The following is a 15,693-nucleotide window of genomic DNA, read 5'->3' as shown; positions in this document are numbered from 1 at the left end:
TCAGGTCCAACAGGATCAAACTGTTCCCAGATATTTATAATTTTAAAACATATTTCTAGGGTCGCTGAACTTCAGACCAACTCTGGGTGGCTTCCAAATTGAAAAAGAAAATATCATAATATCACAAAAGATGATAGTTGGCCAGAGGGAATAATAAAATCCCTCTCTGCTGTACCTTTTCTAGAGATGTGATCATCTTTGCTTAAACACGAATATGACAAGCATTTCTTTTGCTATTGACATTCTTAAAAGGCATCACCCAGAATACTAGAGTATTAATCAAAATCCTTTAAAAATCAGAAATTATACTTAAAGAGAGTGAGGGAATGAGAAATAGATGGACAAATGCATAAGAATAGGTACAAAGTATTTATTTCTCAGACTGCATTGAGCTTTGCATCACCATTTTATACAAGTACAGACTTTCAAAAGCTATTTTCCTTCTTGTTATTTCTTATTAGTTGTCCTTTGCTATTAAGATCAGGCCTCAAAATGATGATGTAACATTTCGGAGCAAAGATGCAACCCAGTAAACCAGTGCTGGAAGCCAAGATAGAGAAGATCTCCACAGCTACCATGTATTTTCCTTTGGTGCTTAGATAAGCTGGGACAAAAGACGCCCAGACACTACAAAAGACCAACATGCTGAATGTGATAAATTTGGCTTCATTAAATGTGTCTGGCAGCTTCCGAGCAAAGAAAGCTACCATGAAGCTGATGAGAGCCAGAAACCCCATGTAACCCAGAATGTAGTAGAACATGTTGCCTGATCCTTCATTGCATTCCACTACAATTTCTTTGGGCAGAGATTTCATATCTAAATCTAGAAATGGAGGGTCAGTGCCCAGCCATATCATGCAAATACTTGTCTGAATAAGTGAGCCACATAAAACAATAGCAGATGCAAATCTTTTCCCCACCCATTTCCTTATTCCAGTTCCTGGTTTAGTAGCCATGAAAGCAAGAACCACTATAATTGTTTTGGCCAAGACAGAAGAAATGGCCACTGAGAAGATGATACCAAAAGCAGTTTGTCGGAAAAGACAAGTCAGTAACTGGGGGCAGCCAATGAATAATAGAGAGCAGAGGAAGCAGAGAAAGAGCGAAATAAGGAGAACATAAGTGAGAGTTTGGTTGTTAGCTTTGACAATAGGAGTGTTCCGGTGCTTAATAAAGATTCCAAGCACCAAGACTGTGGTTGTAGAAAGAGCAAGAGCCATAAAAGACAAACTCTTGCCAAAAGGATCAACATAACTCAGGTAATTTAGTTCCTTAGGAAGGCATTGATTTTTTTCTTTGATAGGGTATTGATCTTCTGGGCATTTGAAGCAGTCATGCATATCTTGGAGAAAGGGAGAGAAACAGAGAAGGTCAATTTAGTTTTCAAGCATAAAGTACAGTATATGAGAAGGGGCTGACAGCCTTATAGATATGATCTAGCTTTTCTCATACTATAACACAATGTAATTAATAATCAGGGCGATTCCAAAACACTCCTTTAGTTTAGGACAAAAATTAGGGTCCTTGCAAGTAGAATCCTTCTGATGCACTTTTTCTGAAATTCCCAAACTGTTTTCTAGTGGATAATTTGGTTGCAGTTAGCAGATTAGTTAGTTAGGTAGCTAGTTTGTACATTAAAAAAAAAACAAAACTACTAACCCAGTTTTCATTGAAAAACAATCCCAAAACTTTTTGCTTAATGCTACACTTTTAAAAATCTCCATGGCATAGGAAAGGTGAACTCTACTAACCAGAATCTGAATTCAAGGGCAGTTGAGATAGGAACTATCATTAATAAAATGTGAAAATGTTTATCATTCCAGCCAGCAGTTGTTTCATCTTTCCAGTGTTTTGTTACCTTGCTGGCTGTGATTACAGGCCACACTCAACCACAAAATTTAATTTATGCTGTAGATGTTTAGCATATGGTTTGCTGATCTGACCTAACAAACTAATTGGGTGGAAGTTAGCTGGACCATCTCTTTTGCCCTTCTTATATATTGATCTTATAATAGCCAGACCCCAGTCCTTTGGTATCATGGCCAAGTGATCTATTTCTGTGAAAAGTGAAGTTAACACTGGAGTGCACCATTCTTATTTATCTATTTATTTATTTATTTGTCGTATTTCTCCACCACCCATCTCGTATACAAGGACTTTATTATTTTTTATTACTTCATATGTAATAAGATTTGAACCTGGGATTTTCCCTGGTTTGAACTATTTAATTATATTTCTGATTTCTGAACATGAGAGCGGAGGCCAATGGGGAAGAGAGGTCACATCCAGCTCCAAATCTGCCAATAATTTTTCAGGTACAGAAGCAGAATGAACTTTGGTTGTTTATCAAGGATTTTTGCACCATACAACTTGTATCAGATATTTAACATAACAGGAGAGGTGTTTGGCATATCTTCTTCTCCCCATCTTGCTGTACAATAAAACTAAATTCATGACATACATCTTTTAATTATAGTTTATAGTATGATCTTCCTTACCTGTCTGGTTGGAAATCTTCCCTGATGGACATTCAGCACAACCATAGCAACAAAACGGTTCCCCTTCTTTGCTTTGTCTGCTATAACCTGGAAGGCAGGGGTGATTACACAGGGACAGGGGCACAACCTACCCATGGAGAAGAAGAATCCATTTTATCCTCATTTAGTTGAGCCTCAACAGGGTGTTGTAATCAAATTGTGGCATAATGGACTTCAGGGTGATTTTATGTCCAGAATATTGCTAACCCATGGAGGAAGAGATCCTTAGCTCCCAGATTGTAGGTATTTGCTTTGAATTCTATCAGATGCCATGGATAGAAGCAACACTGGCTGAACAGATACACCATTCTAGCCTTCCTTGCTTTGGGCACCCTCCATAGGTATGAACATACATTCCCAGAGTTTGCAGCAATGGCCGTGCATTACTATGAAAAATGAATAATGCTAGGCAGAACAATTATCCTCCATGGTTTTAAATTCCAGTTGTCATTTAACAAAATGGAATTTGCTTTAGAATGCACTTCAAGGAGAAGAGAATTGCAATGAAATGCTCCTGAATGAAATGTGATATCCTTGACCTTTCCTTATTACAAGCTGTGAAGGTTTCATCTTTATTGCATCTTCTACTGTAGGTATCCAAAGTGGATGATGGAAAAATGATGACACCTGTGCAGTGACATCACAACATAAATCTCACCCTTACACACTGGTGTCCTGACATCTGACACAGATACATAAGTCAAGAGTTTTATATTGTGACATCATAACACACCTTTTGTCCCTTGCTCTTCTTTCCCACTTCTTCTATGTCTCCAACAATCTGCAATCTCCTTGCTTTTTCACATTTCTGTTGACTCTCACAGGAAGATAGCTTCATATTCCTTCCACGGGAATTTTCAAGGAGCAATGCTACTGATGTGCCTTTGCAGAAGAGATGTCCTGCCTTTGAGAAATTATCAGAGAATCTCTCTTTCCTCAACCCTATTTTTTTTTTTTTAAATCTGGAGCATTTAGAAAAGCCACTTACATTCTTTAAAATTGGCCAGCTTCTCAAACCAGAAGACTGCTGGTCTTAATAACCTTTGGCTTTCCAAGCTACATATATATTGGTTGAGAAAGTTTAAAAATTACATACTGCTTTGACCTTACACCTTCTTCAGCACCTACCTTGGTTAGAGACCATTCACAAATATGACAGTAATAAAAAATTCATTTTCTGACCGACGAGCACATTTATGACCAAATTTTGTGCACCTGACCAGAATGCATGCTGGAATGAGAGTAACGCTGGTGTAGCTATACAAGAGAACTTTATCTGGATGAGGTAGCAGCAAAACAGTGATCTTCACGTCTCTCTTTCTTAGACACATGATCACTTAACAACCATTTTGCTTAATGACCTGGTCATTGGAATGGAACTTAATCACTAAATAAAGCGTGGGTGTATTTTGTTTTAGGTTTATCTGACTTTTTTAAAAAAATGCCAAGTGTGAGACTGGCATTTTAGAGTGGTGTAAGTATTGGACTGGAGAGACCCAGGGTCATGTCTAACTTCAGGCACAGAAGCTCACTGGGTAAGTTTGGAGAACTTAGCTCTTCTCTCTCTCAGCTTAGCTTACCTCTCAAGATTACTGTAGAGAAAAAAATTGGAGAGCTATGTATACTATCTATTGAAAAGGATGGGTGGGACATAAATCTAACACATTTAAATCAAATTTAAATAAGAAAATTGTGAATTTTCTGGCCACTATTTGGCCAGAAATGGGACATAATTTTAAAAAGAACTGACTTATAATATTGTTGCATTAAAAGTTACTTCTTGGGAAATGTATGAACTTTCTTGTTCTCTCTTTTTCTCAATCACTTATACATGAATCACATCCAGTTTTTAAAGTAAGACTCAACCTCAGTTTGCTTCAATTCTTAGCTATTGTGCACCAAGACTTACTTTATTTCTTTATTAAATTATTATCACCGCCCATCTCCCCCAAAGGAGGGACTCTGGGCGGTTCAGCCTGTAGGCTCATGACTACAGTGACCATACGTCCTTTATTATAAAGGACAGTCCTTTATTTCAGAAAACTGTCCTTTAGATTAATTTCATTTCATTTAATTATTTGTTTTCTTGGTTTTGCCTTTGTAAAGCAAAGTTACATTTTTTTTTAAAAATCATTTAAAAATCTTTATGAACCTTTTTCAGTCAGCCCCTTTTTTCAGGTTTGTCCCCAGTTTTTCCAAGAAAATATGGTCATGGTACTCATGACTGATTTAATTAAAATCAAATTGTGGCATCCTTGGTGCTCTCTGAGCTTGGTTGTTTTCTTTCAGACGTTTCATTGCCTGGCCAGGCAACATCTTCAGCACTGGCCAGTTCAACCCTGGTCTACAGATATTCTCTTTGATTGGTAAAATTAAACTCTTGGTGTTCCAGTCAAATCAAGATGGACAAATGCAATCTAAAGTACTGTTGTGTTTAGTTCCCAGGTCCTTCATAACTTGCTAACTTCTCAATTAGTTCTCACAACTGGCTACTAATACTAAGGTATTGTTGCTTGTCCTAATCAGTTGGCTTTACAATTAAGATTTGTGAACTCTAGACAAAGGTTCAAATTCAGTGTTGAAAAACAAACTCCAAATTCAACATTTTTCAGCAGTATAACTGAAACCATATAGGAATTCTATAACTTTGTCCCTTGTTGCTATCTCCCTTTAGGGAGGGGATTGTATATATGAGTGTCAGTTGTTCCTCAGTGCTGGTAAAAATTACTGTTATATTTTAATGTTTTAGATTGTGATCTTATTACTGTTTTGGAGGTCTGTAAGCCTATCAGAATCAGACATGATTGAAGCAGTTTATAAGCCTAGTAAAACAAACCAATGAACCAACACTGGGAAAATCATCAAATAAATGTTCATATACCATCTAGTCCATAGTCCTTATGCAAGTGAATGGACAGTGATGGTGAATGATACAAATCACTGAACCCCATTCATTCTCCCTCTGGTTTTGAGATTTCTACAGCTATTCTTCTTTATATATAATTAACATCTTTTTGACATCTCTCTATAACCCAGAGGACTAGAAACTTTGAAACAAACCCTCTTAATTTTTTTCTTACATTTGTATTCTGCCTTTAAAGTGTCATACATAACAATCCATTTTTTTCCTCCAGCAACAACCCGGTGAGGTAGGTTGAGCTGAGAGGAAATGTCTGGCTCCAAGGAACCCATAGCTAACTGGCCCTCTCAAATTCTAGTTCAACCTCTTCATCCAAGTATTTTATACTTGCACTTGATTTATTCACAAACATTTTGTTCAAATGTAGTGGTATAGCCCACCTGGTAGGAAATGGTCTTATGAGGAAACTTACAACATATTTGCTCCATATTTACATTAATCTAAGGCACCTCCTACCAAGCTACTCCTCTGCTGCCCATCTTTGGATTCTATACACCTCAATATCTCTTGGGTCCAGTCTTTAGTTCTGTAATGGTATTTTGTTATTTGACTTAACCAATCAGAGGATTGCTGCATGGACTTATGAACTGGGGAAGTATGTTTCTTACAGTCCCCACTTCTGACCATTAACCTTAAGGAGGATGAGTGGGGCCCAATCATGTATAAGGTTTAGTCAAGATACGAGCTTTAGATCTTGCTGTTTGGTCCTACCTCTCCAAATGTATAGTGCCAGGTAATGATCTTCTCATTAATAGACAACTGTTTGTCCTCTGGAGCTTGGGGGTCCACTTTCCCAACTTTCACTTTTAAGAAAGATTGATTTCGAAAAGTTATCCAGTTGATAATATCCAATCCACCTTCTAATTCACCATTCTCATTAAAAAACAAGGTGTCTCCTGCGCTGTTGTTAAACGAGATCTCCTTCAGAAAAGGGTGGATCTTTAGTGGGAGAAAGCCAAGAGTAGGTTTCGCAGAACTGCATTTGCCTGTTTATTTCTGAACTGTATCTACCACCGACTCTCAAAGGGTCTCAGCAGTAAATAAATACGCCCACTGAAAATCAAGGCACTAAAACAGTTCAATTTACAATTTGGAAGAAGAAAGGAAGCAAGTAGCATTCATACTTAAAATTAACGACATCAGCAGTTAAAAGTGGGTACAAAAATATGTTTTTAAGAGACTTTTAAAAAGTTGGCAAAGATATTATGCCCTTGCACAACTCAGGGAGTGCACTCCAAAGGGCTGGGGTGGTGACCAGGATGGCTCAAATGCAAATCATTGCCAGATGAGGTCATGGCAAATTTAGGCAAATTCCATCAGATGATCCTAGTAAGTGAGGATGTTCATATAGGAAGAAACAGTCTCTCAAATAGCCTTGAGTGAAGTCATGCATGGCTTTCAAGGTAATGACCAATTGGCACACAGTGCCAATTTGTGCCTGCTTTAAGCACAGGTGCAATATGGCCTCTGTGTTCTTCCCAAGACTAACCTGGCAGGCAAGTCATGTCCCAAATGAAGCTTCTGGACTACATTCAAAGGTACCCTGTGTATAGCACATCACCATAATCGAGGTTGGAGGTTTTCAGCATGTACACCACAATTTTTTAAGTTCATTATCTTCTAGAAAGGAACTCAGTTGCTGTTATCAACCAAACCTTATAAATGGCTGTTGCTTCAATCTGAGAAATCTGGGAAAGACTTGGAGCTAGAAGCCCCCTCAAACTATGAATCAACTCCTTTTGGGAGAATGTAATCCCATTCAGAATTGGCAGCTCTCCCACCTTTCTGGAATGAAGGGCCCTCACAATCAGGACCTCTCTCTTGTTTAGAATATACAACTGTAGAGAGTAAGGAAGATGACGGTGATGGAGAAAGCTGGAACAGTCACTGAGGCAAAAGGGGCTGAAGCATTTTTAAGGTCTATAACAAGATAACTTTCAGAAGTGGCTGAGGCAGATGCTTCCCTAATTCACTGAACTGCAAGATGGAGGAGGACCTGCAGCACAATGAGACTTGCAAGACCTATGTCGGCTCCACTAGGTAGACCAGACCAGGGAATTGACTCTGCAGGAAGGCTAAAATGACTTTTCTTGAGATTGGCTATTATTACAGAATCTTGCAAGTCTGAGGTCTGCAAGTTATCCCCCTACAGTCAGAAGACCATACGCTTGCTGATTCAATATGTGCCTGCTTCCTTACTGCATGTATCACCATAATATATGCTTTCAAATGGGCTTTATAATTTGCCATATCAGGTTTGAACTGAGTCTTCTTCCACTTGCACTTTATGAAGGAGAAAAAATCCCCTTCATTTACACTTCTGTCTTTACCACTTCAGCTCCTGCAGGTCAACTACACACTTCAGGGCATTTTTCAAGCTGCAAGTGGAGTGGCACTTAGGTGTAGTTGTGTCAATCACCCTAGCAAGCTCCTTATTTTAATGTACCAATCAGGGGTTCAATAGAATCACTGGAGAAACCAGCCCCCAATCCTCCCAAGGCCTCTTGTGATCCATCAGATCCATAATCTGAAACCTTCCAACACTATAAGTTTAGGTGTCTCCAACAACAGCTCCAAAACCAATTTGGCCCTCTCAGTCTGGAATTTGTTAGGCAGCAGGACAATGGTAGAGTACCAGAATCCCTAATTTATCCCTGGTACCAGGTCTAGAATGCACATACTCACCAATACCCACAAAGGTATTCTGGTAAGAGAGATATTTTTCCTTTGGATGATAGCCTACACCACTCTTCCACCCACATGTTTTGCATGCTGTACCCAACTGGGAGAAACTGGAGCTGCCCAGCCCAAGTTCCAAGTTTTATTACACAAGTTGCTTTCTCATCCATGATCAAATAGTGGATTACAGTATCTGTGTTTTATTTTGCACCAACCAGGCATTACTGAAGAGTAAAACCAGGTTCTTTGAAGCTCATGAAGGAAACTAGCTATGAAAGACAACATGTTGCAGAGGAACAGTAGACAGGGAAAAATAATCACTGTTTTTCAGTCCCTGTCCACGCTCAAATGAACAGGTGTACATGCAACTCCTTTTTGCATAATCACACTGTGGGAAACCAAATTCTTTAGAGTTTAATGAATAAGCCATAGTCCCTGTTGCTTTGGTAGGAATAGCACAAATTCTGCATCCTAGATAGCTATCTAGTCATAAAAAAGGTAGGCTTGCTTAATGTGAAGGAGATTACCTGAAAATATTGCAGCTTTGAAGACTGAACATACTGTTGAAACACGCTCAATCTGTGCTTGGTTCTGGATGAATACATAGCATGGAAAGCATGAGCCACAGCATAGACTGCATTGTAGACACTGTAGCTTTGACCTGTCATCTGCATTTCAAAAAGAGGTCCAGGAATATTCTCCACCTGCTCATCCCCAGTGCAATATGGCATTTGATTCTGCCCTGCATCTGCATCTTCAAATAAACAGTTAAATGCTTGTTCCCAGAAAAGCTTGATAAAGCTATCAGCTTCAGAACGTGGATTCAAATTTTGAAGGAAATTTTGGAAATCCCGCACCTCCTTGGAATGAATTGCAAATGATAAGGCACCATGGAAGATCTGTATATTCAGCTTTCTGTGAAATGTTTCGGATGAGAAATCCCAAGGAGCGGTCACAACCCATATTTTGTCAATAGGCTGTAATTCAAAACTGTTAACCACAAACTCCAACCAGTGAATATCCAACATGGTGTGCGTATCTGCCTTTGCAACAATTACACTGGCATTTGTCTCATGTAGGGACACAACTATATTCTTTAATTGGTTTATCAGTTCATCCACCTGAAAGAAATACTCATGACTAGGTGTTCTCTCTGTGAAGGCTATACAGATCCCACTCATGAAAAGCAGATGTGATAAGGTCTGCACAAACATTTCCCCCTTTTCATCTCCCAAGGCAATGATCCCAACCCACTTCCATTGAAAATATAACAGGAGCTGAACAAGTCCATTCAACTGATAGGTTTCAGTAGGAACCATCTGGTATAAGAAAGCAAGCTGATTTTTTTCCCTCATTGCTGGAGAAAATAAACCATAGGTGACCTAGAGAAGATTAGAAAGATGTTCATCAACCTGTTAGTGAATTTCATGTCTGAATTTCATATCTGATACCTACAGGATTTTATCTTTCCTTCAATAATTTCAGACATTCTTGAAGACATTCAGTGAAGGCAATCTTGTGGCTAAGATGTTGGGCTGGCACTGAGGAGATCTAATTCCCCCTCAGCCACAAATATTGATAGGTAACTTTGGGCCAATTGTTCTCTCAGCTAATCTACCTCACAGGGTTGTGATTTGGGGTGGGAGGGGTGGGCATAGGAAGTGCTATAAAAGGCGGGACACACATTCAACAAACAATACAAACAAAATGTCATTCCATTTTAATCTAGAGAGAAACTTTTAATTGAGTATTGGACCCAAAGACCTTCTCCTACCTAAAAGCTTTAAAATCTGGCTCTGGAATGGAGTAAGGAGTGAGAACTGTGGAAAGTGTTTCACTCTGTGGGACGTCAGACTTGTTTTTCTACTAGATTTCATCAGAGCTTCTTTCCTTTTTATTTTTCCAAGTCATTTTAATTGCCAGAATCCTGAACTCCCCTAGTCTCCTTTCAGAGGGATTCTATGTCATGTTATTAAAGGAAGTTCAATGCTGGATCAAATTAAGGCCCATGAAATAGCTGAATAATCTCAGTTGATTTGAGGTCCATCCAGGCTTTCATGGTATGAGGTGATGCCAGAGCTCACTTGAGGAAGGACTTCAGGTAGTTTAAGGTGTGAATTGGATGCTTTAAGCATCTGCAAGTTTTAATGCACCCATTTAACATTTAAACTCACCCCAAATTGTGAAAATTGCAAAATGAGACCCAATTTTTGTTCCCACCCATTCCAGGGGGCACCTCTGGCTCATGTAGTTCCTCTTTTTGTTGCATCCAGATGCTGATGAGAAGTTCACTAGAAGGAAATTCAGGTGCATTACCACAGCAACTCTAGCTCATGTGTCATGGTTAGTGGCATTCAGATATGTTATCTCTGTAGCCATCAGGACTAGAAGTACTTAGTAGCAGATATTTTCCATGAGTTTGTCTAATCCCTTAATGATGGTGGCTGATCTTACATTTCATGACAGTGAATTTCATAATTTAATAAGACATATGAATAGGAGGGTATTCAGATCTGAAGTGGGCATGGGTGCTTTGGGTCTAGTAGTCAGCCTCTTAATACCTTCTTAATTCAAATGTGTTTACTTGCACCCATGCAGCTACTGTCCAAGTCCAGGATGTTCCCTTGAGTTCCCTTAAGGAGCAACCCACCATTCAGCAAGGGGGCTTATGCTGGATCTGAACTATCCTTGCTTGCTTCAAATCCAAAATACTGCACACCTCTCTATATGAACAATGTTTGTAAAGGCAAAGAAAGAAGTCTATACTCTGATATAGTACATGGAACCATAGGAGAGACCATTACATATTCTATAATTTATACTAAGGTTAGGCATTGTTTCCCCCACCTCTACCAAATGTGCTTGGAAAGACATCATATTAAGATTTAGCATCCTTGCCTAAAGTTTACTCCATTGAAATGCTCCTGATCATCACTAAGAATGCTGTCATCACTTTCTCAAACTAACAAAAATGGAATGGAATGGAATGGAATGGAATGGAATGGAATGGAATGGAGGAAGGAAGGAAGGAAGGAAGGAAGGAAGGAAGGAAGGAAGGAAGGAAGGAAGGAAGGAAGGAAGGAAGGAAGGAAGGAAGGAGATTGTCTTCTTCTGGGAGATAGATAGATAGATAGATAGATAGATAGATAGATAGATAGATAGATAGATAGATATAGAGGAATGGATGGATACAATTTCCCAATGCAGCCTTCAGCCTTTGCATACCTTGAGAGCTTCCCATCCACGTACTAACAAGGTCCAACTCTGTTTAGCTTTTGAGAGCTAACAAGGCTGGCTGAGTGCTGCCAGGAGCTAGTGACTCTATTTTTTAATTGACATACAACTTCAAATTGGATTGTTCCAATAATCCAGATCAAGGCAATTCTTTGAGGCAAATTGGGTCAACATCTTCCCTGCACCAAGGCATTCAGTTTGAAAGGACTGATTCTTCAGCTAAATACCCAGACATTTCCCCTTTTTCAGTCTATCTTGATTCTCCCTGTCAAGCAAATACACAAAACTGAATTACTATAATAATCTTTTTTCTACATATTACAGTCTGGTTTCTTTCAAGTGCACTTTTTATTTTTACACTGGTTATTTTGTTTTTACTGCTAGACTCCTTCATTATCTCTTTCCATCTTACCTGGGGAATCTTGTAGAGGGTTAAGATGGAGGCCATGTGTAGAGTGATTTCAAAATCAAGGCCCCCAATGGCTGCTATCAGATTCTTTTCAACATCACACTTGTAGTTGGGGACAGTCTTGTTATGACGAGATACAAGGTTCAGAGTATTTTGATAAGCCATGCGTGCACTGAAGTAACTTTCATAAATCTGGAACCCCAAGGAAATGTTGGGTAAAAGCTTTAGGTTCTCATTGATCTCATTTACAGCAAAAACCATTGACAGGAGATGTTGGTAATTCTTTGGCACTGTGCTAGAACAAGAATAACATTATATATATGTACAGGACATCTTGTCCACTCGTTGGAATTATCCTCCTGTTTAACACTCATAATGAGACATAACATAACATATAACGAAATGGTTGCAGCTACAGGTTGCTGTTCTACTTTAAAATACTTTTGTACTTTTGAAATATAGTGTATCTTTAGAGTTTTGCACTATATTCTATTCTTCTTTAAATGCCGCTTAACTAAATGAAGGAACATTATCCAGGCAGCTAGTATACATCCAGGAACAGATTGTGGAACAGACCATGAATAAATGATGTTAAATATAAGGGTTAAACTTAGAAAATATTCTGTAGCAGCAAGATTTAACCTGCAGGACATATCTTTAGAATATAAGATGAACGTACAGGGCAGATTTTGTATGCTTCATTTATATAAAAGGCAAAGTGAGAAACTATGGAAATAGAAAAAAAGTCAGTGTGAAAACTGAAGTGGCATAAACACATTTCCAAAATTTCAGGGAGGCTTTCAGAACAAGCTGTCATGGCAGTCAGGGAAAGATGGAGGATGAAAATCTTGGAAACAGGAAGGATATATGAGGACTGAATGCAGACTGTCATGACAAGGAAATATATTTAAACGGTGAACGTCTACGATCAGGCATTAGGCATATAACAAGAAAAAGGAAATGAGAGACTTTATTAAGGGGATCAGAAAAATAACAGGAAATAGGAGAAATCATAGGAAAATCTACAGGTAACTGAAAAGTACTAAGAAATATTCATGGAAGAAACCTGATAGATGCAAATGAGTTTTAAAAAATGGGAAAACTACACTAATATTCTTTGTAAATGGGATTATAAAATTATCATTTGTAGGCAAAGAATATATTCAGGAATAGAAAGTCAGGTATATCTGTCAAATAGGAAGGTACCAGGAACAGATTAAAGGAGTGGAAGTGCTGAACCAGACTAAGTGGCATTGAGGTTGGGAAAACATTAGTGTATATACTGAAAAAAAGAAAATGCAAGAGAAAGTGCAGATTACCAAATTACTGCACCAATTCCTTACACAATCGGCTTTGCTTATTAGCTTACAAGGAAAAATAGAACCATACATAGAGAGAGAAACGCCAAATGAACTGGTCTTAATGGTATTACCCTTATTATGTTCCACGTTCTGGCAAAATCTATGTGGTCAGTAAGGAACAAAGTAACATTAATGGGTGCCCCAGAACAAGTGAGTATTCTTCTGAAGAAACTGTAAATGAACAGTTTAATAAGAGCTGCATTTGGAGAAACTGAGTGATCGAAACAGGAAGCGAGTGAGACAAAGATGCACATTGTCCCCTTAATAGTTTCATTTATATCTGAAATTATTATAAGAGTGGCAGGATTGGGCATGATGATAGCAGGAATCAAAATAGGAAGTTGAAACATTAACAGTTTGAGATAGACAGAGGATCCATTTAATTAGCTGCAAGTAAAGAGGACTCACAAAAGCTTATTATTAAATTAGAAAAGTGAAAAAAAATGCAAATTTTAAATTTTAAGAAGACGAATGTAATACCAATACACATGCTTAATAAGCCAGCAATTGACAGTGAAGAATTGAAAATAATAGTTTTAACTTTCTGGGATCAAGATGGACAATGTGATGGACAGTAAAGAAAGAATTAATTTGAGGGTTTATCCAGAAGTTAATGACAAGTGTTCTGAAATCATCTTTTTAATTGCTAAGTTTTGATCATAAACAAGAAAGATTCTGCTAATTCTAGGGAGGAAAGTAATGACAGACATAGGGAAGATCAGGAAGATTAATATTTCAGTGAGAACACTGAACGGAATAGTCCAAGCAGTGGTTTTTCCAGCAGTCAAGTATATAAAAGACTGGACACTGATAAAGAATATGAAGAAACTTCTAAACTATGGATATAAAGGTGGTTTCTACGAGCACCATGGACTACAAGAATAAGAACGTGGATCGACACTGGATCAAGATAAGACTAACTACTCCATTGAGGAGATGATCAGCAAGCAGACACTCACATATTCTCAGCAAAGGTTATGAACAGATGACGGGCTTGAAAAAGTGACTGTGTTGGCAAGTTTGAGAGAAGCAGAAGAAGATGAATGATAACATGGATGGGTGAGATCAAAGAGATTTGGGGAATGTCTTTGGAAGAGCTGTGACTTCCTACAATGGGCAGGTCTAAAAGGCAAACATTTGCCCAAACAGTTACCATGAGTCACCGGGAGTCAAGCACACCTCAATGGCTTTAACTAACTCGATCTGCCAAAACTGTATTTCGGAATTTGAGCACATTCAGTCTGTGTTGAAGTTTATTTTTCCTTCGGATCATCTGCATCGTCATCCGTGATCTCAGAGTATACGATACCAGTCTTTGCAAACTTATTTGTGAATAATACTGTGATGACTTGAAGATGTTCTTCTGCTTTGTCGTCCATTCTAAGAAAATAGCACACAGAATCTTGTTCTGTAGATATACAGTGTATTTCTATAATTATATTAAGATAGCTTCTTTTTCATGATTTGTGTCAAGCATTTTGCTGGTTTTTTTTTTTACAGACATATGTCTTGGTAATAGTGAGGCAAAGAAAAAGAAACAGGTGACCTCAATGAAAAGGAAGCAGCAAGCAGTCCATCCACAAAAAACTGCATCACATGTACAAATTTCTGATATTTATAATGGAAGAATGGACATATTCCATGAGGTCAGTGGGACTTGCTCCCCTGTAAGCTGTAAAGGACCACAATATTAATCTTTCAAATTTATTTGATTATAACTATCAGAGCATTATCAAAGTCAGCCTATTGGAAATTGCCTTGTAATGAAGAATTCAATGATAGCCTAAAGAATAACACCTTTATTATAAAATAAACTTTCTCATAGTTAGGAGCATTTCCTCAGGGGCAATGGACAATCAGACAATGCTGAATTCCAAAGTGAGAGCAAAACTTAGTATGAGCTTTTCTGAAGCATTTGTACTCATTTTTGAACAAAATTGTTTCCTATATTATTTCAATTGAACTAGTTTCTAACTCTTGTCAAGGGATTCTAATTTTTGACAAGCATGGACAACCCAAGATGTCCACCTACAAGATCGAATAAAATGTGTGTTTTTCCCCACCCACAATTTTCGTAATACTAATCAATTATTACCATATTTCCTTCCTTCCTTCCTTCCTTCCTTCCTTCCTTCCTTCCTTCCTTCCTTCCTTCCTTCCTTCCTTCCTTCCTTCCTTGTCAACACTGGGAAAAAAGTCAATTTTTAAACTTCACTTAGGTCCAGGATTATATTCTTTGATTGCTTTGTTTATATGAAAAAGATGAGCCCTGTCTTTCACGAAAAAGCACAACTCCACACCTGTTTGCTTCTGGCATCTATTTAGGATGATTATTCAAACTTCGGACCTTTTTGTCAGAGAGGACAAAAAAAATGGTTTCCTTACGTATACATGTCTTCAATCATTGTCTGGGGATCCTCAGTGAAGGATAACGGATTGAAGGCAGGTGTGAAGAGCTGAGAAAAGATTCCACCAATGACAAAGTCCCCGGGCTGATAATACTCATGTTGAATGTGAAGGGGATAATGCACACTACACAAATTAGGAAGAGCT

General features: G+C 38.2%; 1 protein-coding gene across 1 annotated transcript; it reads right to left on the bottom strand.

Annotated features, from left to right (window-relative positions):
• Positions 1–425: 425 nt before the first annotated feature.
• On the bottom strand, positions 426–11,944 carry LOC134497031 (vomeronasal type-2 receptor 26-like). The gene is made up of 5 exons (XM_063302747.1): positions 11,783–11,944; positions 8,707–9,518; positions 6,169–6,433; positions 2,499–2,625; positions 426–1,342 (listed from the first exon to the last, which is right to left on the bottom strand). Exons 1-5 carry the CDS (start codon positions 11,942–11,944, stop codon positions 426–428), a joined length of 2,283 nt encoding a protein of 760 aa, XP_063158817.1.
• Positions 11,945–15,693: the final 3,749 nt, after the last annotated feature.

The sequence above is a fragment of the Candoia aspera genome, chromosome 4 (genome assembly GCF_035149785.1).
Source record: "Candoia aspera isolate rCanAsp1 chromosome 4, rCanAsp1.hap2, whole genome shotgun sequence".
Taxonomy (NCBI): Eukaryota; Metazoa; Chordata; class Lepidosauria; order Squamata; family Boidae; genus Candoia; species Candoia aspera.
Note: the sequence above shows the minus strand (reverse complement) of the source record. Positions and strands in the feature narration are given on the sequence as shown.

What these genes read in the sequence shown, in the direction of transcription:
- LOC134497031 (XM_063302747.1), bottom strand. Translation starts at nt 11,944, where the DNA reads ATGGCTTATCAAAATACTCTGAACCTTGTATCTCGTCATAACAAGACT. An exon ending in GGCACTATACATTTGGAGAG is followed by an intron (nt 2,626 to 6,168) that starts GTAGGACCAAAC and finishes CTCCATGGGTAG; the next exon opens with GTTGTGCCCCTGTCCCTGTG. An exon ending in GAAGATTTCCAACCAGACAG is followed by an intron (nt 1,343 to 2,498) that starts GTAAGGAAGATC and finishes CCTTTCTCCAAG; the next exon opens with ATATGCATGACTGCTTCAAA.